This window comes from Suricata suricatta, chromosome 12 (genome assembly GCF_006229205.1).
Source record: "Suricata suricatta isolate VVHF042 chromosome 12, meerkat_22Aug2017_6uvM2_HiC, whole genome shotgun sequence".
Lineage (NCBI taxonomy): Eukaryota > Metazoa > Chordata > Mammalia > Carnivora > Herpestidae > Suricata > Suricata suricatta.
This window is the reverse complement of record NC_043711.1, coordinates 40,715,401-40,739,641: the sequence shown is the minus strand read 5'-3', so window position 1 is coordinate 40,739,641 and position 24,241 is coordinate 40,715,401. Positions and strand designations below refer to the sequence as shown.

Sequence of the window (24,241 nt, the reverse complement as noted above, 5' to 3'; positions counted from 1 at the left end):
CTTAAGGTCTTTGTTTATATTTGAGAGAGAGCAGAGACAGAATCTGAAGCAGGCTTCGAGCTGTCAGCAGAGCCCGATGAGGGGCTTGAACCCAGGAGCTGTGAGATCATGACCTGAAATGGAATCAGTCACTTAACCCACTGAGCCACCCAGGTGCCCCTGTCCACATGGTCTTTCGAAGGTTTGAGCCCTTAATGGTTTTAGTAGATAAATGGATACATAGTGCAAAGTAGTATTTCAACATTCTGCCATTTTAAAATGGACTTTCCTTTTATATAGCCAGTCATAGCATCTTTGTCCCCTTTGGAGATAGGTCAGTAATTTATGTCCCAGTTTAAAATAGTGTTATATGCATTTTCTTTTTAATTATCAGAAACTTTTATTTGCAAGTGTCAGTAAACAAAATAGAACATTCTGAGATTATACCTTCCAGATGTCAAATGCAAAAGCGGCGTTCCCTCTCTCTGACTTGTTTAGATTTCAGTGTGGAGATATGCTTTGCTACTGGGAAGAAATGCCTAGAGTAAGTTTTAGTTTAAGACTGCATGAAGAACTAGTACAGTCGTGTAAATCCAAAGTTCTCAGTAGTAGTAATAGCTTAGGAAAAAAGCTATAAACTGGGGTATATACTCTTTTAAAGAACGGACAGCATTCTTGAGTTGCTTTTCAGTTACTTCATGTATATAAATATGCAGCATGAGATTCATTTTATGTTTTAAGTCTAGGTAGTCACAACCATTACATGTTTGGTAAAATAATATATTACAACATAAGAGATTTTAACAGTCTGCTTTTGGCTGTACCTCACATGTTCCTCTGTTGGTTGAACTTTCCCCCCAGTTAATGATGTAATGCAGTGAAGGAATATCAAAATTACACAAATGTGAAAGGATCCAAAAAATACTTGAACATACAAGCAAAGAGGTAGGTAGCAAATCAGTCTATCTAGAATTTCATCTTAAATTACTGGCTTGTGAGTAAATATTTTACACTATTTAAACAATGAGGATGTGTAATATTGTTTGCTCTTAAAGTTTACTTACAATTTTTTCAAGTTACATGGAACAAAACTGCTTACAAAATAGTCACTTGGAGCCTGATTGAAGGGGGGTATTATGTATTACCATCCCTACTCCATAGTAGCTTAGGTTCAAATCAAACAGAGTAAATACATAAGTTACTAACAAATACACAAGGAAAGAATACTATCTTGGGGCTCAAACTGCATATTTTAACTCTTTAATATTTTCAAAATTTACAAATCCATATGATAGAAATTAAGGAAAATTAAAGCCTTCTTTCTTTGCCTCTTTGAAAAGGAACTTGGCACCCTAGCATTTGGAACGTTTATAAAAACTTGCTGTTTGTTCCATATATCAGGAGCAAATGATTAGAGGAATTTCAGTGACATTCTAGTAGGCCAGAGTATAATGGTACCAAGGTACTAAAGTAGATATTCCTAATTTTAATTCAAATTTTCAAATACCATTAGACTAGGAAACTGGACGCTTCCATGTGATGTTGTTAGGTATGCATCAAAAGCAGGAATTTCCGAAGCAGATCAGATTTTAGAAGACCAACTTGATAAATAACTTTATCCCTACTGTATTTGTTTACAAACAAAGTATTACTTTGTCTGGACTTATCTCATCTTCAGTGTCTGGGATTGTGGGCAACAGAGCAGATCGAGTCAGACCCCAGAACTTCTGAGGTGACATGTCTTTTTTGGTGGCTGTAAATTTCCATCCAATATGGCTTGCACAGATTCTACACTGGGCGATGGTCCAGGCATACCTACAAAATTAAAGGTACCAGGTAAGGAAACACATTTCTGTATCCCAAGCTTTCATGGTAAACCTGTTAGGAAGACTGTGCTCTTGAGCGGTGTAAAACTAATCTTGGTAACTTTCTTTGGTCATTTCCTATTGCAGTCATGTTAGAAACCACCGACAGAGGTATACTCATGTGTCAAGTTAAAATGTATTTCTCTCTGATGTTTATCAGAAAACTGAACCAAAACAACACCAGATAATGGAAACCATTTACTATTTCTCAAGGATATTCTAGTGTTAATCCTTAACAAAGGTGTCAAGATTGGCTAATTCAAGTCAATGGTCCTAATCATTAATCCATACTCAGCTAAACTCTTGCAAAATTTTGGAAGACTACTTATACTTTCCCTAGCTTTAATATTTTCAAGCACCCTAACAAGTTCCCAGGTGGTCCTGCTGATCCTAGGCTCATACTTTGAAGGCCACTGGGCTAAAGAAAAAAACCAGTCCTAAATGGTTTCTGCATCTTTTGTCTATTACTGGTTGGGAAGTATTCTCTGGTTTGATACACTACACAATAGATTTGGTTCAGATACAGTTTTAGTGGGTCACAGGCCAGCTAGCTGATTTTCTGAATGAGCTAAAATGAAAAAGTCTGGATTAAGGCAGTTGCCAATTTTCTAACTGTACATTTAGTGAGACTATGCAAAATTTCTGTTACTAGCCATTCTAAAAATGAAGAGCATTTAACTAGAACTATTCATCTTAGTGGCTATTTTTGGTCAAAATTCTAACAACTCTGCTTAGAACTCTGGGTTTTTCTGCCCAGTTAAGGCAGCAAAACCAAAAAAGAGAAAAAGTAACCACTACCACATTACCCAGGAAACCAGCTGTGCTCCGTGGAAGGCCGGCCTATCAGATTCAGGTTGCAAGCCTTATACACGGTGAGCGTCTCATGCACGTATCCATGAGGATTCACATAAGCTGCCATCGGCCCACATAGGGATAAACTACAAGAGAGAATCAGCACAGAGGATAAGTCAAAATGGCTAATGAATTAGGTGATTAAGAGGGAATATCTTAGAATCCTGTTAGGTTGGCAGTCAGCCCCATTTCATTCAGTCTACATGTTTGTAAAACAGGGAGCTCAACTTCATCTAAAGCTTTCAGAGTGGAAGTACAGTGAAAATGTCCTTTTGGTCATCCTTGGGCTACTGATTGCTTTGCAGACAACAATTTCCCTATGTCCTGATTTTCAAACACTTATGTCACAATAGGAGTACATGTTCAGAAGCATGCCCTACTTTACCTTTGGCCCTATGTCTGACTGCAAAATACGAGCGTAAAGCATTTATCTGTCCTCACTAAAAATATACACAGATTTTCAAGCAGGAATGGAGAGAAAAGGATTTGTCTCCTTCTGACTTGACCATGCTCATTATCTGTGAATAATATCTTACATAACCATTGCTGCTGAGTACCCAAGCAAGAAGGGTATCTTAACCTCCATTTCATTTGCTGAAATGACTATAATTTAATGGGGAAAATACATGGAGAATGGAAATATAGTCAGAAGTATACTGAACACGTAATAAAGCTCTCACCTGAATATTTCATTTTTGGTTGTTATTTCTGTTTCTTGACATTGTTTACAGCAAAGAGAGGTACACTAAGAAATTTAAGAGAAAATTAGTGGGGAAAACTCACATTTTGTCTAATTATGTAATTACACAGCTCATCAAGAAACTTTACTGATCCCTCTTAATAACGTTTTCCTTCCAATCATTAAACACTAATTTTTAGAGAAAGTTACACATACTCACTAAAACTAATGACTTTGTAGGATAGTGGCATGTCTACAACCACAGGCGCTCCACATACAAATCAAGTGTTGAACAAGTCTGAAATGTTTCAGGGATGTAAAAACAATTGGAATGTCTGTATGATCCCAAATGAAATGTCTAAATTATCCTTTAAATCTTTTTAATGTAGGGGTGGCCTGGCTGGCTGGTCATGATCTCACTGCTTCCAAGTTCAAGCCCTGTGTTGGGCTCTGTGCTGACAGCCTGGAGCCTGCTGTGGATTCTGTCTCCCTCCCTCTCTGTCCCTCCCCCAACACAGGCTCACACGCTCGCTCGCTCTCAAAAGTAAATATTAAGAAAATGTAAATCACATAAAAGTAGCAACTAGTTTTCTAATTGCATGGCTGGGTCTCAGATAATCAAGCTTTAAGACAGGTGTCATGAGCACGGTGACTGTACTCACTTTATTCATAATATCTAGTTCACAGCGGAGTCGTTGGATGGCACTACCAATTTTAAGCAGCTGAATCCTTAAGACATCATCAATAGGAAGACAAGCAGCTACTCTGTAAGAAAAATCTTAAAGACATGGTAGTTTTTCAAGTTTTAAATTTATGAAGCAGATAATGTCTTTTTGAAATAAACCCTCCCTACAGCATTCACATCATATTCTACATAATTATAAACAATACTAAAATATACTAGCTATCAAGAATATACTCTTAGTTCTAAAATTAACTTCTCATAATTGGTTTTATAAATATCTTTTAAATATGAAAATCAAACCCATGTTAGAAGAATTTCCTCAAAGACTAGAAAAATGGCTATAGTAACTACCTGATAAACAGATTATGTGTATATAAGGTTAAGTCTAGAACTAGGGTTATTTTTAACGCCACCTTATAGAACAGGGAAACGAGTGTTAACACTTAAGTTTTTGGATATGAGCTATTTTACTGCAAGTTGTACAGAATAGGAAAACTGCCTAAAATTAGAATGCTCACAGAATTTGAGAGCTTTGCTACAATTACTACTTTCTTTTAAAGGGCCCAAAACAAATATGTATCTTTTCAGATCTAATAAAAATAACGAAACTAAAACTTTTGGTTTCATCACACAGAAAACAAAGTAATGTTGGTAAAACAAAAGCCAGAGGAAGGAAGCAGACTTTTCATACCTATTGGATTTGAAGGAAGAGAATCATCTTTTAGATTTTCGTCCCATTCACGGAGCTGTTTCTTAATTCTATCCATTAAAGTTTCCTTGTTTAAAGTGAAAGCAGCCATGATAAGGTTCATAGACTATACAATTTACGGCCAGATTTTCAACAGGAGTCACAATTTAAGTCCTCACTCTATGTACTAACACCCGAGTCCTGGTTCCAGCTGTGTCTGCTGTCTCACGCGCAGATGGTCACGGCCCCACCGGCTCCTCCACCTGGCATGAAGGTGCCTTTCCAGGCTTCTGTCCTCCACTGGCTCTCTCCCTAGCAGCACATGCTCCTGCCCTGCTGCCTTCCAGGTGTTCTCTTATGAACTGTGTGGAACTGGCTTCTCTTTTCCCCCTTTCTAGGAAGGCTTTACTGACTGTCCCCAATAAATTACAGGAGCACTTGCTATTTACATACCTTACTTGTCATCCATTTAGTACACAAGACTGCTTCCTATCTTTTCACAGATATCTGCAAAAAACACTTGTCTGTTGTGCATTTGTAATGGTCCAGAGTGCTGAAGGGCAGAGTGAACTGTAGTTTCTTTAGTGTTGTGCTTGTAAGAAGTGCTCAAACTTAAGTATTTAGTCTTCCTAAGATTCTATGTCTTAGGCAAGGTGGTTCACTAAGGGAAATGGCTAACATTTGTTGAATGCTTATTGTATGCTAAGTACAATTATCATCCCTATCCGCATTTAAAAAATTCAATTTACAGGGGTGAGTGGCTCAGTCGGTTGAGCATCTGACTTCGGCTCAGGTCATGATCTCATGGTCTGTGGGTTCAAGCCCCTCTTCAGGCCCTGTGCTGACAACTCAGAGCCTGGAGCTTGCTTTATATTGTTCCCCCCCCCCCCTTTCTGCCCATCCTGTGATCATGCTCTGTCTCTCTCCGTCTCTTAATGATAAATAAATGTTAAAAAATTTTTTTTAAACTCAATTTATTGATGTAATAAGTAATTTCCCCAAACCATAGGGAAAATGATAGAAATCAGGCTTTGAAAACAGTCTATGTCTAAACCCCAGATTCTTTGATCAATTCCAGGCTGCCTCTAAGTTTTGCAAAGTATGGGTGATGCCTTAAGTATGACAATGTGAGTAGCAAGAACACTTGTGGATGCAGTAGACTAACTGGGGATCAGGAGATCTAAGTTAATATACTCATTTTGTTTTTTTCCTAAACACTGTTACGGAATTCTTTGATTTTTGAAATCTACCTGCCACTTAACACATTTCAAATCCTTAACAGACCCTAAAACATCTCATTACCTTGTCCTGAATTTATAAGCCACTAGAAACTAGGAAAACAAAGAATTCTATAAAGACAAAATAAATCCAGCAGAATCTGATTCCTTTGTGTTCTACTTAAATGTAAAGGGCATTCGTTCTGACCATGAGACACCACTGAATATGAAAGTCTAGGTTTCATTCTAATGACCCTTAATTATGACAAGGCTTACCCTAGAGATAAAAAAATTACAAGGTAATACTTACAGCATCATATAAGGAATACAGCCAGCGAGGCCATGAAGTCAAATTTGCACAATGAAACTTTCTCTGAAAACAGAAAAAAAGTCACTTAAATTCTGTATAGATTCTTATGGTGGAAAGAACAATATTTGAAACTGGATTTTGGCCCTCAAAAAGATTTTCTAATTTCAAAAATATGGGGAATTTTGTAGACAACCCTATTAACAGATGATTGATTACCTAAATTTGATAATCATAGCTTTACAGCTTTCAATTTACACTGCAACTAGAATCCTCATTCTTATTGGGGAAATTTAACAATTTCATGGTGAGGATAACTTAGTGAAGTTAAGATGAACGTGAAGCATGACTAAACGTACTTATGTTACCACATTATCTATTAATCATTTGTTCAGTATATGTAGAGAAAACTCAAAATATAATCCAAATTGTCTTTATGTAAAACTTTAAATGGCTTTCAAGTGAATTACCACAGAGGCAAATGTAAGAGGTGAGTCAATTCTAAGGAAAAAAATGATCATACATTTGAGATTCCAAGATGAAGTCCCCCATTTCAGAGACCTCAGGGAAAGGGGAAAACCACTGGGTAGCTCTTCTTACTGTTGTATTTCAGAAACCAAATGCAAGCATGCCTAAATCCGTATGAAAATGTGAATTGTACTTAAATTCCACTAGAATTTCTATTTTTAATGGGAAGACTCAGTAATTAAAATGGGAGTCCTCAAAGTACATATTCAGTGTTAATAACACCAATGAGACTGGAATTCAGAAGCATAACCTAAAGTTCACCTGGAATAATAAGTGTGTAAAAACTATCAAAGTTTGGAAAGAGAAGTGTTCCATAGGACACACAAATATGATTGAGAGTGCACTACAGCAGTGCTATTAATAGCAACAAATTGGAAACAACCTAAATGTCAATGAACAATGAATGCATCAGCATATGTATATACTAGGGGACACCACACCTGATCAAACAAGGCTTATCAAACCTACGGAGAATAAAGAGTGATCACATCTTCCTCAATAAAGAAAACAACACCTATGAAAGTATAGACATTAATAATTTTGTAAACAGTTAACTGATGTGGGGCATGACACATGAAAAGTGGGTGAGAAAGGAGTAAGGTGGCTCAAAAAGGACTGTCCCAAAATAGGACAAGAAAAGCAAACTATAAGATTTAACAGAATGAAAGGGAAATCCTATGCTTGCACCTGCACGACCAGATGAATGGGCATGAGATGGGGAAACATGGGTCCATGACACATGTAAAAAAGACTTGGGGGACTCAGTTGATAGATGAACTAACCAATGTGCTGCAGAGCTCACATCCTACTCTCCCTGCGATCTTAGGCTAGAAGAGGTCCAGAATCTAAGAGGAGACAATAATGTTACCCTTCTGTGACAGACGGAAATGGGAACTTTGTCGGGGGCCAGGATGCTAAGAGGAGGCCAACAGTTTGCATGAGCAATGTGTAGTCAGGAGCTGCCTCTCAAGGGGACATGGTAATTAACTTTTAAATATTTTAGGGAACTATGATATGGATGAGAAGAGACTTGTTTTTCAAGGCTCCTCCACTAAAGCTCAAACCAATGGATTCTTTGGGATGGCCTCCAAGTACATGTTCAAAAAGTGATTTAAACCAGAGGAACCAGACCATAAGACACTCCAATCAGTTCTTTACTTTTAAGACCAAAAAACTAAGGCTAAGGAATTTTTGTCACATTCCAAATAAATGCTACAGAATAAGCACACAATAAAAAACAAACCTACAACAGCCCTTCAGGTAACTGTGAATATACAGTAATAACAATGGCAACCACTGTACCTGTCTTAGAAAAATTCTCTAAGGTTGGTAGGATTATCATCCCTATTTGAAAAATAAGGCAACTGGCACAGAAGGGTGGTGAAACTTGCCCAAAGCCACGGTAAAAGCAGAGCTGCCGGCCTGTGCATCCAGGAAGTCTAACCGCAACCATTATTCATTCAAAAAATATTCTGAGCACCCAGTATATATGGGTCAGGCATTATGTCTAGACATTTGGAGTGTACCAGTGATTAAAACAAAAAAAGACCAAAGTCACTGCCCTGTGGAGCATACATTTTCGTGCAGAGCAGCTTACTTTCTAGCAGTATACTCAGAAGTACGAAGTGACAAAAATCCAACAGAGCTCCAGTTTGGTGGATTGACCCACTACACACTCCCAATTCAGTTATTAATATATACTTCGCACATCAGAATGATCACTTTTATATTACAAAAGTGTATCATTTTACTTGGCACCACTGTCAAGATACAGAGAAACCAAAGTAATTTATTCATATTGTAACCATTCCTTCCCACCAAAACGGAAAGAGAACAGAGTGGTTGGTACACAAGCATACTAAGAGCAAGACAGCGGGTCAAGGGTCGTTACCATTTGCCTCGCCACCCCACATCCTTCGTGAATTTGAACACACTGCAACTCAGGTGTCTCCGTTCTATAACTTTTTACAGTGAGAAGGTCAATAAAATTCTTCCTCAGGATTATCTTGAAAGATTCTAAAGTTCTATTTACAGAACAATTAAATGTTTACCCTTAATATTTGTGATATGCTTTATACAGTCACCTGTACAAACTGAAGTATACCAGATGAGATTAATTAGGTTTTACAGAGCAAATGCCCAAATTTAAGCCATTTCAATACCTCAAATTTAAGAGTCCCAGTTTAGACTTGTGGCACAACAGGAAAGGCTCCTGTCCGCTATCTGGGTAATAATGATGATAAGTTCTAGCAATTTATGGGTATTCTTCACATGTATCAGCACCACAGTTTACTCCATAAAAGGGCTATCCTTCAAAACAAATTTTAGTACTAGCCCCAAAATTAGGTGCTTCCAAGTGACCAATGTGTGATTCTCTAGTGAAGAAGTATTCACTCTGGGAACAGGATTTATTATGGAAAGCAGGCTGAAAGGCCCTGAAAATGAATCTCTGTCCCTTGAAGGCAACCCATCACATTCTTCCATTTTGAAGCCTCACAGCTAGAGCTTCAGGTTTGCCTTCCAACAATGTGAAATGCTAAACAAATGTGAAATTCTACTTAAATGCCTAAAGAGCAATGTAAAAGGCAAAACATGAATAGTAAATCACTGCCACTGATACACACAGTGGCTGAAGGTATTAATTTATTGTATTAAATCCCAGCATCACGGGCAATATAAATAATAAAAATAACTTATCCAAATAATTCAAAAGCTACTCGTTTTTGTTTCATTTACCAAATTCCTACTCGCCTATAAAAAGAATACTGCAAGGGTATGCTCTTTCCTGCTCCAAGACTTCTCAACTACTAATGGCAGATACACAAGTACAAGGATAAGACATATGCCTGGGAAATCAATGCTCTGCTCAAGGAAGTCCCTGACTACACACAGCCTAAGCTTTCAAGACCTTTCTCTTCCTTAGTATAAAAATAAGCAACAATTATTATTGTCTTACTGCTACTATTACTATGCTGAGACAAAGTAAAAACTTGTCTAGGGAAAGGTTAAGCAATAGTAACTACCAAGACCTTAAAGAAAAGACCAGTAAATGGGTTACCAGTCATATATTTACAAAAATTATGAACTGTCAACAGTTATAAAAGGGTTCGGGAGGTGCATAAAGAGACTGACAACAAAGCAGAAGTAAAGTAAAAAAACCATGAATTTGGTCTGTGATAAGGTGGCACCTTGGTGAAGGAAAACACAGGCTTTTCAGGTATAAGAGGACAATGAGGAGCCATCTGGAAAAAAAAAATGGAGCTGGAATTCATACCAGGATAAATCACACGTGGATAGAAGCTTAAAAATTTTTGATTTCATTAAAAAGCAAGGGAATCAAAGACAAAAGTAAAAGATTGCATTTTAAATATGTTTTAAAAAAATTTTCTGTGGGACACCAAAGACAAAGTTGAAAGACAAATCACAAACCAGGGAAAATGTGTGGAACTTATTAATTCCAGACAGAGGGATAAGTTTTCCAACGTATGAAGAACTCAAAACCCACAAAGGGCAAACACTATGAACAGGTACTTCCTAAAAAAGGAGATACAAATTGTTACTCAACACAAAATGTTACACCTCATTTCACATCCAAAGAAATGAAAATTAAGCCTCCAGCAAGACTCTATATTTTACTTATCAGTGAGCTAAAATTAAGCTGGATACTGCATTGTCGGTGAAGCCATGATGCCCTACTGCTGTCAGAGGACACACAGGCACAACCTCCTTAGCAAGGGACTCCGAGAATACCTGTCAAAATTACGAATGCAGCTTCCCTGTCATCCAGTAATCCCACTTCCAAAATTCATTCTATTTTTTGTGTGTACTTCCAAAAGTCCTGTCAACTTCCGAAAGTTGATACAGAAGAATAAGGTCTAGGATAGTATGTATCCTTTCGCCTAAGAAAATGTAAAGGAATCAATATAGTTGTGTCTTCAAAAAGAAATTCTGGAACACTTAGAAACTAACATGTGAACCCACTTACGAGGGTTTTGCCCTTTAGAACCAGCTAGTGTTCAACTCTCCTGCTCCTGCTTCCTCTGAGCACAGCTCAGAATGACTAGAAAGATGACATCAATCATTTTCTTAACTGGTTTCCACGTTTCATTTCTTCTTACATTTCGTATTCAACTATTTTCTTGTTAACACAGTAAGACACAAAGAGATAGTTTGAATAAGGAGGAGGTGCACTTAAAAATGTACGTCATATTCCCAAGTAGGTTAAAGAAAAGTTTTCTTATTGTGAGAATCCCACTATAATAAGCCCAGCCAAAAGTGAAAGACACTGTGATAGGAAAGAGAAATAGTAGTTTTGAAGATCAAATCACAGAATAAGGAATGTTTCCTGATTATACTAGCCTAACTTCTTAATCATTAGGGACATCTGTGATACACCCTTGTCAGAATGGAAGATTACAAAGGAATACTTGTGGAAGATTTGTCATTTGGAATGTTCAGTTCTCAACAGCAAATGTTAAGAGAAGTATGTGCAAACCGTTTCAAGATTAACTGAGTACATCTCAGGAAGGCTACACTGCTGGGACCTGTAAGTATCATTTCTGCTGAAAAAGTATTTGGCAACCTAATAAGCTTGAGTTGGTTTAGACTCGTCTAAGCATCTCCCAATTCTGACTACATTAGCTACCTCTCAGACGTGGAGACAAATGGATGCACTGCTTCATATTCTGGTAGGATGTAGGAGTCAGGTCTGAATGAAGTGAATCGAGCCTTAGGTCCATCCTGGGACAAGCAGTGTTACGTAATCCAGTCCCTGGTAAGTTAGCATCCAGCTAAACGCACGGCCAGCTGAACCACTGAGACAGAACCACTGCACATGGGGTTCTGGCCAGCGGTACCTACCACCCCTTTTCCTTCACTTGGTGAGTGGCTCAAAGCGGTGTCTCTAAAGCAGAACAGAGTTTTTAGGTCACTTGCAGTCCAAAATAGATCAGCTAGCAATTTTTCTTGGCCTAGTGATCTAGATCCAAATTTCATAATCTAAGAAACTTCACTCAAATTTTAAAGAAGGAAATCCATTAAACAATCTGAAAAATACATAGGATAAAGGACTTGTATTTCCTTAAATCTTATACACCTCTCTCCTTCCTTGGCACCTTCTGTGTAGTCCTTGGCAACTCTGAATGTGAAAATAACTAGTATATTATACATATTATTATTACTAGAAAAATAAATGTATTATGATTATTATTAGAGAAATAACACAGAGGGAAACGAGGACCTGGTTCCAAACACACATATGCTTCTTTGGTCTTTGTAGCTCTGGCTCTCTTGCTCTCAGTGTGCCAGTGACAACCAAGTTGCAAAGACTTACTTCAGAATTAACGTGAAAAGCTAAGATTCTTTAGCCACCGAATAGAAGAAATTCAATCAATAGTACACACACAAAGTAAAAAACCAGTCTTGTTTAACTCACAGACAGGACACACAACGAAGTCTGAAGTCAGGAAGTAACTATAATCACTCCGACGCTAGGCTTACAACTTTACAAACAAGAGTTAAGTTAGGGTTTTTTAATTGTTGCTTTTTAGCAACCAAATCTTAGCATGGAAGAACTATGATATAAATCAAAATAGTTACTATCTCCTAAAACACAATCCTGTTATTGAAATACACAACTATTTAAACACTGGGTGATACACAGGCAGCACCTTGATGCAGCTTCCTTGGCACATAATATCTCAGTAGCACCTGTGCCAAACACACTATCAGGCTTTAATTATTATGACTTAATAAATTCCAAAACCACTCAAATGGAGCCCATGTGCATCAGAGCTGACTCTGATGTACTAATTTCAAAATAATAGTGACATTTAAAATGAGTACATGGCAGCAAGTCTTCCACTGTTCTACCCTTAAACTACAACAAAGGCGAGTCTACTGAAAGTGTCTGTACCAGGTGTGAAACAAGAAGGGCCGCCTAGCTATACAAAAGTGGTCGGCAAAGTTAAGGCAGCATCTGCTACATCTACAACAACACGAGTTTCAAGTTGTGTGAGAATCCTCAAGCAAGTAATCCTACTGGATTCGTTTTAGAAATGCTTGACAAACACGCAAAACCATGTCTCAGAATGTCCAACTAAGGTAGAGATTACTAAAACCAAGAAGCTCACAGACACCAGGTGATAAGCCTGTTGCCCCCCAAGTAGCCATCCTCACAAATTCTCTCTGAAAATTGGATAAATTCTACCTTAAGAACATTACAAGTGGTGGTAGACTAATTCATAAGACTTCTTTATCAATTATCTATATTGATTTATATCAAATTAGGATCCTATGCTAATTTATTCAAAATTAAAACCTGTACTACTTGACAAAGACTAACGAGTGATCAATGCAGGACTTTTCAGATTAAAATGGAAATATCTCCATATTTTTAAAAGATAAACCTCAAAGAGCCATTTTTTTCTAAATTTAAAAACTAAATTTCCTTTAGGCAGAAATCATAAATATTAGCTATTTTCTAAATTTATTTACATTTCATTTTTTGAGAGTGCAAGTGGGGGAGAGGCAGGGGGGACGGAGGGGAGAGGGGGAGAGAGGGAGACAGAGAGACAGAGAGAGGCACTGAGCACGGGAGGGAGGGAGGGAGGGAGGAAGAGAGAAAAGCTTAAGCAAGCTCCAGGCTCAGTGTGAAGCTTGAACTCATGGCTGTGGGATCACAACCTGCGTGCAAAAGAAGAGGCAGACAAATTTAACCAAATGAGCCATCCAGATGCTCCAATATTAGCTATTTTATACTGAAAACTGATACATGTGAAAAATGAGTAGAAACAGGTTTCATCAATTTTCTTCCAAGATAAAGAGTGATCTAGCCAAAAGGGTATGTGTAAGATTAATGCCCAAACAAGCGGTGCTTTGACAGACCACACAGTCTCAAGCCAATTTTTCTGATGTCAACTGTGTCATCCAAGAAGATAGCTAAAGAGCTTTCAGAAGTCCAGAAGATTTGAAACACTCCTACACCTTGGAACTCTCCCCACTTTAAGGTAATGTGTTTATGATTCAAGAGCCAAACATGTAATCTGATTCTAGTTTAGCAAGATTCCCAGAGAACTAAAAATCACAAGCTATTAACTAATACACAGCTGACAGGCATAAGAGCAAGAACACCTTACAGTTCTGTGACATTTGACTATTTCTGCAAACTGCTTTTACGTGAATGGCTACCTGTGAACTTTTTAGAAGCTCTAGCCTTGATCAAATGCGGCTAGGGCTTTACCACAAAGGTGTCGGGGGAGTGAACCATGAGACCTGTGTTCTTTTCTCAAATACAGGAAAAAAGTAACCTGTCTTCATTTTCTGAAGATGCACAAAAGATTAGTTTCTCACCTTCTGGTATTTCTGCCACCATTTATATGAATACTGGTCTTCCCATGAGACAGGTTTTGAAGGAAATATCTGGCATTTATTGAGGGATTCTAACTGAACTGCAGACATGGTTGAAGGCAACACACACTCGGGAAGAATTTGCACTTTAGCTTGCTGGATTCTAAAATAAAGAGAACCAAGCATGGTGTTCATTTTTAAGATAAACTAACTCAAACTACTAAGTTTCTAAACATTATGGGTAATTTTAAATACTAAGATTTTCAATTTTTCTTTTCCAAAATGTATTCATCAAATGCTGATGTTAAGATGCAAGAATTTTCAGAAAATACTGTATTTCATATATCATACCAGAGTTAAAATGAAAAATAACCTCAAATACGGATTTTCAGTCTCACTGTGAAATGGAAAGTGAGATTTGTACATGTCAGATAGACACAGAGTTTAGAAATGAGACAAAAGTTTAAGAACTCAACATATACCCATCTATTACCGCTTGATACTTCTACATTAGTTTCTCAGACACTCTTGGACACCCCACTTCTTTCAGCTCCCCACCTGCTCCCTGGCTCTTACACTTGTCTCTTCTCCTAAGTCTAATCTAACTGGAGGAATAGGTAGATAAAGGAAGAGAAAATCAAGAACCCATTTATGTGGACTGTTAAAATAAGACTACAGAATTACATACAGCTTATATTTCTATGTGCATTCTTTTTCCCCTCCTCATTTAACTTGAAATGTAAAGAATCAAAATATGCATTATATTATCTTTTTTTAATCTGAAAATTAAATTCGCATGAGCATGAAGTCACCGTTTCCAGAATGCTACCTGAGAATATCATAACTGCAAACATCTTAATCGTGAACAAGTGCCCACAGGAACACTGTACACATGCGCTGTTTGGTTTGGAAGCCCATCTCTGAGCACAGCTCTTGAAATGTAGGCTGTACTTGTACATTAGAATGCTGGAACAAAAATCTGTCAGATCGACAAAAGTTCAATATATTAAAAGTCTCCGCTTCATTATTAAACATGTTTAGAAATTCTTAAGTGGTTTTTTATATTAATCATGGTCTTGACCTACAAAAAGTTAGGAATGAAATTTCGACACTTGTGCTTATTAGATGAAAATAGTTAACTTGGTTAGACTCATTTCACTAACTTCATTTCTTTCCTGCAAGATCAAAGACACGTCTACATGATGTCTCAGAATGTTAAAACAAACATGTTCAAACTATGTTCAAAAGTTCTTATATTAGAATTCACCAAAAACAAATAAAATCTCTATTTTCTTAACCTGTCACATGAACACAAATACTTGGTAATCATATTTTTAAAACAAAAGCATGTACCACTCTACAGAAATCTTTAGAAATCTGATTCTTCTTTAAGGTCATCAGTATCTAAATTAAATGATGTTTAACTCAACTATTACATAAGATTTTGCTATATATGGATAAAAACACTTGAAAAACTGGCTTACTGATCATTTTAATAATCAGTCTGTGGCATAAGCTGTCTGAAATTGCCTCGCAGGCCTGAGCAGCCTCTGCTGCTCTTGTCCGACATGCCTGGGGTCAGCTGCACACACAGGGCTGGTTCTTTGTAACACAAGCTACTTTTGTTTCTTCCCAACTTGTTTATAGCAGTTGTTTTGTTAGCAGAGTTACACAATTTATATAAATATTACAAAAACCAATGAAATGTAACCTAGGTAAAATAGCTTTAAGGAACACAGTTGAGCAATAAAAACTGCTTTCAAATTAGGTTCAGACAGTTCAGATAATTCAGATGATCAATGGTCTCAATTACCACAAGTAAGGGAATTTCTGTAATTCCAAATAGGGTATTAATCTCTTCTTCTTCTCAACGTGCTAAGGAAGACTCAGGAATTTCTGAAGGATTCTACAGTGATTCAACGACATACTAAAACTTAGTTTTTCAAAAAAACAAAAAACCCTTCCATGTGTTCAGAAAATGCCAAAGAAATAAAGACTCTTAGAAAAGATTAAAAGGCACCAGTACAGTTTTTATAACAGGAAGGGTCACTTACGTAAAAGACAAATGACTATTATCTTACACTACCTGACGGGAGAAAGGGAAACTGGCTTGAGTTTCGAAGGTGCTGTGGATGAGCTCTGGTAGAAGGGAAAGAGCACTAGTATGGAAGTCAGAGGACCCAGAAACAAGGAAAAGTGGCTTCCGAGCTGCATCACCTCAGGCAAATCACTTAATCTCTCTAGCATTTAGCTGTCTTGTTTGGAAAAAGAGGAAATTGCACTAGATTATCTGTCTCCACAGCGTCTTCCATCTCACTCCACGGAACCTTTTATATTAAGAAAGGCTCACCTCTGTGAGAGGTGTTAGCGTCGGGGCTACGGAATAACAGAGCGTGCCCTTTCCAAGTCTTGTCTAACCCAATCGCTTTCATGTTAAGCTTTACTAGCATCAAACACATGGTCTTTGGCCTGTTTTCAGAGTTAATCATCTACTGCCATCTTGTGTTCAAAACAGTTTTTCCACAGTCAAAGTCAAGAAAGTCTCAGAAACCTAACTTTTCTCCCAAGTCAATTTTCTTTTACGGTGTCTATAACATAGTATTTACAAATAATGAAAAATTTTAAAGCAGGAGGATAAGAAGTACTTGAAATATGGAAGTGTTAGTAAAATCCGTAATAACAAAAATAGTTTGCCTGTTATCACAATGCAGAGTCCTGAGGAGGACACATTTATGGTCCTAAGTACAGAGCACAGAGAAGTGTTAATCACTGATGGATTGTCCTCAGGCAGTTCATCTACTGAGGGAGATAGACATACAATCCTGTAATGACAACACAACATGTTAACACCAGGAGAGTCTGCACCCTGAATGTTCTGGGGGGCGGGGGGGGGGGGCGGCTACCACTGAGAGCTCTGGGCCTCACCTCTCCTTCTCTGGCCCCAAAGGGTTGCCTCACCCATCTGTACCTCCAGCCACCATAAGAACAAAACAAGACAAAACCTCTGAAGTCCTACACGTTCAGATCTGTCCCACACAGAGGTCAGATAAAATTTTCAGCTCTGGTTATGAGACCAATTCACTGGGACTGGGTGAACTCCAAGAACCTGTATCTTTGCAATACTTCACAGGTGATTCTTATGTGCCAGAGTTGAGAACAGCTCCCCTAAGAGGTAACATACAATCATCAGGACAAATGCATATTTTGTTTTGTTTTTAAAAGAATAAAATAAGGTCAACTGTACTTTTTTAAGTGAGGTTAATGGTCCTTAAATTGTGAAAAAGCTCAAGCCTTGAGAGTCTTGCCACACTAACTGTTAAAACAATTATACCCAGAAAATGTCTAAACCTTGGAAGGTACAGAGACAACAAGCTTTTACAGATCACTTGTTATATAGGCAATATATTTGTGGGGCGCATAAAATTACCTCCAGAGAGAGGGCGCTAACTATAAACGGTTCCTACCGCCCAGATGAGCCAGCGGGCAGGCCCAACCACTGTGGCTTTCACGCTCACACCACACCGCAAACACCACAGCCGCCCGGTCCCTGTGAGCGCAGGGACAGCTCAGAAGCCTGTGGCCTCACACCCTTCTTCACTATGAAGAGAAGCCTTCAACATCAAAGCAGCCACATCCCCAGAGACATTTGTTCCCTGGGTTTACTTTACTCTTCTCAAACATGAAGGGACATGAGAATCACCTGGAAATCATGACAAAGGACACTGAAGCCTCATCCCAGGTTAAATCACTCCCTAGGGGCGGGAGGTGAGGACGAAACGCAAGCTTCTCTAGCTTTAAACCCCCCATGTGGTTCTGATGCACAGACAAGCTGGAAACCACTAGGCTACACCTTCAAAGGGGAAGAAAACAACTAATTAAAATGGCAAAACGTGAAGGGTCAGCACAGTAGGAAAAGATGTAAGAAAACAATCTCATTTAATGATACACGCTTTAAGATATACGGTATTTCTTACCCATCTGACTGTGTTCTTAGCTCAAGGACTTTAAACCGTTGCCGTCCAATTGCTTTCACTTTCACCATCTCAATGCCAAAATCCTGCTCTTCTCGATAGGCGTATATCTCTGCTGTTGTTCCAAACTGTGCTTCCCTCTCCTGTATATTACTTCCGAGATAAATTTTAAAAGGAAATAGTTTTGAATATTTAATTTTGAAATACGCAAAAGTGGCAAAAGCAATACACATAATAAAATAATTATTACAGCAATTAGCCCTTATTGCAAAGCTATTATAATTTTATTTTAATATCACATGGGAGCATGCAGATATAGAAGGCGGCTTCAAAATTACAATCTGAGCACTTAAGGAAAATAAAAGATTCCTAGTTACTGAAGATGATCTAGGACTGGTAGGGGTTTAAAGTCTTATTTCCCAAACCAGAAATTCTTTTACTTCAGTAGACCATCATTTCTGCTGCTTTGTATCTGCATTCAGCATACAAAACAGATACAAACAGAATGTACCTGTATTTATTTCCTGCTTCGACCAGTGACTTCCTCCAGCTGGTATAAGATCCCTGCAATTTAGTTTGTTTGCCACTGGTCTATAATGGGACAACTATGAATTTTGAGAGAAAGAAAAGAACAAGCCGTTCCTCTGTAAAGGTAATCCTTTACATTAAAATGTAAAAGCCCTCCTCTCCATAAATAATAAAGTTACTGAAAAGACAATTCCCAAAATTTTTATTAAGTATTAATGATTTAAAAATTTTCAGATACCAGAAAGTTTAATTGTGTGTGACAGGAAATATCTGATTTGGATGGTAATGAGAACAATAAAAATTCTCCTGCTTGCACTTTCGATCTTTCTGTCAAAATTTCTTACTTCACATCCTTATCCAATCTCTTGTGCATGCAAAATAATAGTCAGTTTTGGCTTTAACACTGACCTCTGCTTGTGACTCTACATGAAAGAGAGTGTGTTAAGCAAATTCACTCTAATATTTTACCTGTATGCAAGAACCGCAAAGGTTCTGTCTTTCTGAATTAAATTCCGCACCATGCTGACCTCCTGCGGACGGAAGAGCTGAAGAGGTAAGGTCTGCCCGGGAATCAGGATCATCATCACCTGTGGCAGAACTGGAATAACCTGGCAGCTGTCGTCATCATGCAGAGTCCTACCATGAAATTCTTCCATATCCGCGCCCAGGTACTATTCAAGAACACACACACACACAGAGTCAGAGAGATGTAACAATACAAGCTGAACAGACCAAAGAGCCAACCAGATGAAAAGAAATATAAACAATAGGTACAACATTTATTTAAATAGTAAAGTTGGTGTATCAGCATTCTACATGAAAATCTCATTCTGATTCTTAGGAGTAGAATTTCCATTATCTTGTGAAGAATGTCTCACACATAAATTCAAGAGCATTTTTTAGTTCAAAGTATTTCATTTTGACTAAGGTAAGAAACTTCACTATGTTCAAATATCACAAATGACCCTATAAAATGTCCGCATGTTAGCTAACACCCTGGTACCACGTAGTAGAGAGAATAAATACTCTTGTAGCCCTACTACTAGAGGAAACACACAGAGGATAACAATTCTTCCAAGAATTATTCTAGGACATAGTATGAAACCGCAGGAAAAAAAGAGTTAAGTATAGGTATCAACAGGCAAACAGCCCACATCTTCATCCACAATGTCTACTGTGAGGTAATATCCAATAATGCTAAACTCAGTTACTTGTTTTCAGGACCCTCTATCTACTGTTATATTTCTGTAACTACTGTATACATTGTATACATGTATGCTACTAAATTACATACTGTATGTGATGTTGGCAGACTGGTGTCAAAATTTATGACGTTTGGTTTTTTGGCTTCTTTGCTATCCTGGTCTTCAACTTCCATTTCAATTTCATCTTCTTCCTCACTCTCTGCTGTAAAAGTAGAAGATTTTGAGGGGAAAAAAAAAGGATGCAAGAAAATGTCAAAGTGATGTTCCCCTTCAAATGCATAATTCCTTCATGAGGCTTCAGAGCCAGGAGAAGAGGGCTTCTTCTAAACACCACTTGCATACGGTAATGTCTAGAGCACTGTGAAAAGGCAGGGGCAGGGTTGGGGTCAACGCATGGCTCTGCCATTCACTCTATCTTTTTAAACTTTTTTTTCAAGACTAGTTTAAGATTTACATAAAGGTTGCAAAAATAGTACAGAGACTTCCTGTTTATCTCCCATTCACTCTCTCCTCTAGCTAATACCTGATATTAGTATATTGTCTAAAAATCAGCATTGGCACATTACTATTAACTAAACTCCACATTTTATTTGGCTATCCTTATTTTCATTGAATAACCTTTTGGGTTTCAGGATCCCATCAAGACGACCACATGACATTCACTTGTCCTATCTCCTTAGCTTCCCAGGGCTGATTTCTCAAACTTCCTTGTTTTGGTTTGATATATTTCTCATTATTACACTTAGGTTATGTACTTTAGGGGAGAACATCCTAAGAGGCTAAGGGCTGTGTTTATCATATATTAAGGATGCATACTATCAATATGATTTATCACTGCTGATGTTGATGGGGATCACCTGGCCAAAGTATTGTCAGATTTCTCTACCGCAAGGAAATGATCTTCCTCCTTTCCACTTTGTACTCTCTGGAAGCCAATTACTAGGCAAAAGTCATCCATAACGAAGTGAGTGATTATGCTTCCCTCTCCTTTAGCGGAACTATCTATATAAATTATTTAAATTCTTCTGGATGAGAGAGTCCTTTCTTCTCTCTAGCCAGTGACTAAAAGGACTTAGACAACTCATTTCACCGGATTATGACTTAGGTTTTTGCATCTGAAATAAGACAGGCAGGAACAAGACCATGTCTAAATGTCTTTCAAATTCAGAACTTTAAAGAATTCTTGGAGAAGACAGGAAAGAGGGAAAGAAGGAAGGAAGATCCTTTAATTAAAATAGAAAAAGATGACATTAGTACCCAGCAAAAAACATTTGCAGAGCAGTGACATCAATTCCCTGGCTGTCACTACACTATTAAAAAATGAAATATTTGTCATCAGTTTCATATGAATTTCACTTTGGAATTTTAAATTTAAAAATAAAGTTCACTTGAAACATAAAACATATTTTAAAGGAAACATCTTAGAAAACTTTCCCCACACACAATTTTTAAATTTTGAAAACTAAGCCCATATACTTTAAAAACCTGATGTTAGTGATAACAGAAATGAGAGTTAGAGAAAGCAAAAGACTAAATAGATGTTATTCTACTGAATGGAAGTCTGTCTTATTAATGCCAGTGGGTAAAATTCCTATCCTAGATCTGCAGTTTTCAACCAGGGCTGATTTTGCCCCTTTGGGGATATTTGGAAATATCTGGGAATATTTTTGGTTGTCACAACTCGGGAGCCCTACTGGCATCTAGTGGGCATTGGACAGAGATGCTGCTAAACATCCCACACGCCGCAGGACAATCCTTCACAACAAAGAATTTTCCAGCTCCCAAAACCAAAAGTGCTGGTGATGAGAAATCCTGGCCTCGCCAAAACGAATCTCATGTTTGACCTCATAGTTCATGTATTTTTAAATGTCCCAAATACACTTCTGAATAGATAAAACGTTAATACAAAACTGTCATTTTCTTTTGTGTATATTACTATTTAAATCAAATTACCTCTGACAAGAAAAAAACAAATGTTTTCCAATGTAGTAACTGTCTTAAACTTTCTATTAATTCTTGCGTGTCACCCTCGCGCAGGGGCCACGCTAATCTCTGTATCGTTCCAATTTTGGTATATGTGCTGCGAAGCGAGCACTCTATTCATTCTTAAAAGTTCGTAGATATTATATTTATATGGGGAATGGTCTAACACTTCATACAAATTTTTGCTAAGAACACAGAAATTTCACCAAAAGATGATAACAACAACAACCACCACCACCTTAAGCGATTTCCTTACACATGGTAGCCTTTCTCATACATATGGCCAAAACCCACTTAATCCTACTCAGCTGTTTATTATTATTTCCGACATAAACTCAGGTCCGGACCTCACCACTTGTGAGTTCAAGCCCCATGTTGGGCTCTGTGCTGACAGCTCGGAGCCTGGGGCCTGCTAAGGATCCTGTGTCTCCTTCTCTCTCTGCCCTCCCCCTCCCCATGCTCCTCTCTCCTTCCAAAATAAATAAGCATTAAAAAAATTGAAAAAAACCCACAACCAATTCATACTATATGAATTTATGGACAATCCAATGCTTCTTTATAAATAAAACTCATATATGATTTAGAAAAGCCTTATTATTATAACTCTAAGCTCCCTGAGCCTTCTGACTCCTGATTCTTTTCAACAAAACATATACTGACTATTCACAACTACCAGGGTGAAGTCTGATGACTCATCTCATACAGGAGCAGCGTATGAGTGCCAACAGAACATCCGTAACCTCCACGCCACAGTGGATTTGGCACATTCAGAGTGGGGCTAAGGTCTCTGAAATAAACAGCTCAGCTCTTCGGTCAAAGGCTGACACACTTACCTTTATGTCAACTCAGCTAGGCTGGCTTCAGGAACAACCACTGTGGTTTATTTTTATATAAAATGTCCGTCCTATATGGTGGGCATGCATTCAGTCTTTTCCAATCCACACAACTCCCAGTGGACAAATTAATCCTCCAAGCAAAGCTTTCCTTGGGCAACTCCATGTAACCCACAGTCGTTTCTTGGCAACCCACGGAAAGAAGCCCCAACCCCATTGGCAAGAGACACAAGCTCCCCGATAATTGAGACACAACCTACCTTCTAGGCCTTCTCTTCCAAAACCCCATCCTAAGTATATGCTTTTGGCTGTTTCCAGATCCATCTCACGATGCTTTACCCCAATCTCTCTGAAGGACAATACGAACGTCAACTTATCTGGCCTTGAATAAACGTATGCCTCATATAGACTATAAACCTCCTCAAGTTCCAGACTGTGTATCACACTGCTTTTCATGTCTAGACACCTAACTGGCACACAGTGAAGGAACTCAGCTAATAGCCGCACTTTGTCTAATAACCTCTTAAAAAAAATCTCCTCTACAGCCTTCCACGACCAGTCTGTACAATTATTCCATGCATTTTTTTTCCTGCCCAGTATTCCAATATAAAGCCAAGGTCCAAATTTTCACGAAACAAAGGAAAAAGAAAACGTAATTTAACATCACACTTATAAGTCTCTTTGATCAGCATATTCGACTATCTGCTTGAACTACACACCTGAGAAAATCATGATAGTACTGCCTTGGCAGTCAAGTGGGTAAGCGACATTGGCTATGCTGACAAAAAGACTCAAACTGAAGTCCTGGAGCTGCTACTGTGTCACCTCAGGCAAGTCACTGAACTAAACTGTCATCCATTTCTCACCTACCAAACCGGGATCGGAAAAGTTATGTGGGGAGAATTAACAGAGAAATGCACGCAAAACATTTACCACAGGGCCCATGACACGTTAAATGCTTAATATCTGCTAGCTGTCACTCTTACGGAACGGGAATATTCCAGGAAAAGTAACGGCTGCTAACCTGACCGGGTCCCCCATACTCCTTCCCTCCATCCCCTCGGTTTTAAGCCATTTCCTAGGCTTAAAGTTCTGGCCACAATACGGACGGAGAGGGAAGGGTCCCTGTCCTTGGGAGCAAACCCCCTTCCCGATCCAAACACCCTCGCTCACAGCCTGAGGCAAACCAGCAACAGACACGAGCGCCGGGACTAGGTCGCTGGCCGAAGGCCGGAGGTGAGGCCGCTTCCCTGGGCACCCCGGCAGGCCTCGGTGCTCCCCGCCCGTCTCCCCAGCCCTGCCGCGCCGCTCACGGCTCGAGCCTCGCCCCGTCCCGCCTACGAGGGCCGGCCCGGGAGGTTACCAGGGAGAAGTGGCAGGTGGTTGCCCATATCGTGCGCAGCGTCCTCCGGCTCCCTCTCGTCGGCCATGTCTGTTTACCCGCAGAGGAGGCTGGGACAGGGCGGCGCCCGAGCAGCCGGGGGAGAGTCCGCGCAGCGCCGCCGCAGCCGCGCACGGGGGCCACAGCGCCCTCTGGCGGCCCCCGGGGTCCACAACACGCCGGCGCGGACGGG

General features: G+C 38.8%; 1 protein-coding gene and 1 pseudogene across 2 annotated transcripts; both read right to left on the bottom strand.

The window, feature by feature from the left end:
* Nucleotides 1-659: 659 nt before the first annotated feature.
* On the bottom strand, nucleotides 660-24,113 carry CRBN (cereblon). 2 transcript variants are annotated; one of them, XM_029918051.1, is made up of 11 exons: nucleotides 24,031-24,113; nucleotides 19,941-20,053; nucleotides 19,115-19,317; nucleotides 18,122-18,271; nucleotides 14,151-14,310; nucleotides 6,276-6,338; nucleotides 4,752-4,836; nucleotides 4,038-4,153; nucleotides 3,377-3,441; nucleotides 2,651-2,782; nucleotides 660-1,794 (listed from the first exon to the last, which is right to left on the bottom strand). In XM_029918051.1, exons 1-11 carry the CDS (start codon nucleotides 24,095-24,097, stop codon nucleotides 1,614-1,616), a joined length of 1,335 nt encoding a protein of 444 aa, XP_029773911.1. In that variant the 5' UTR covers nucleotides 24,098-24,113; the 3' UTR covers nucleotides 660-1,613. The 2 variants fall into 2 exon arrangements, with proteins under 2 accessions (XP_029773911.1, XP_029773913.1); XM_029918053.1 differs by having other exon boundaries at nucleotides 19,941-20,050; nucleotides 24,031-24,101.
* LOC115275558 lies at nucleotides 21,850-21,946 on the bottom strand (annotated as a pseudogene).
* Nucleotides 24,114-24,241: the final 128 nt, after the last annotated feature.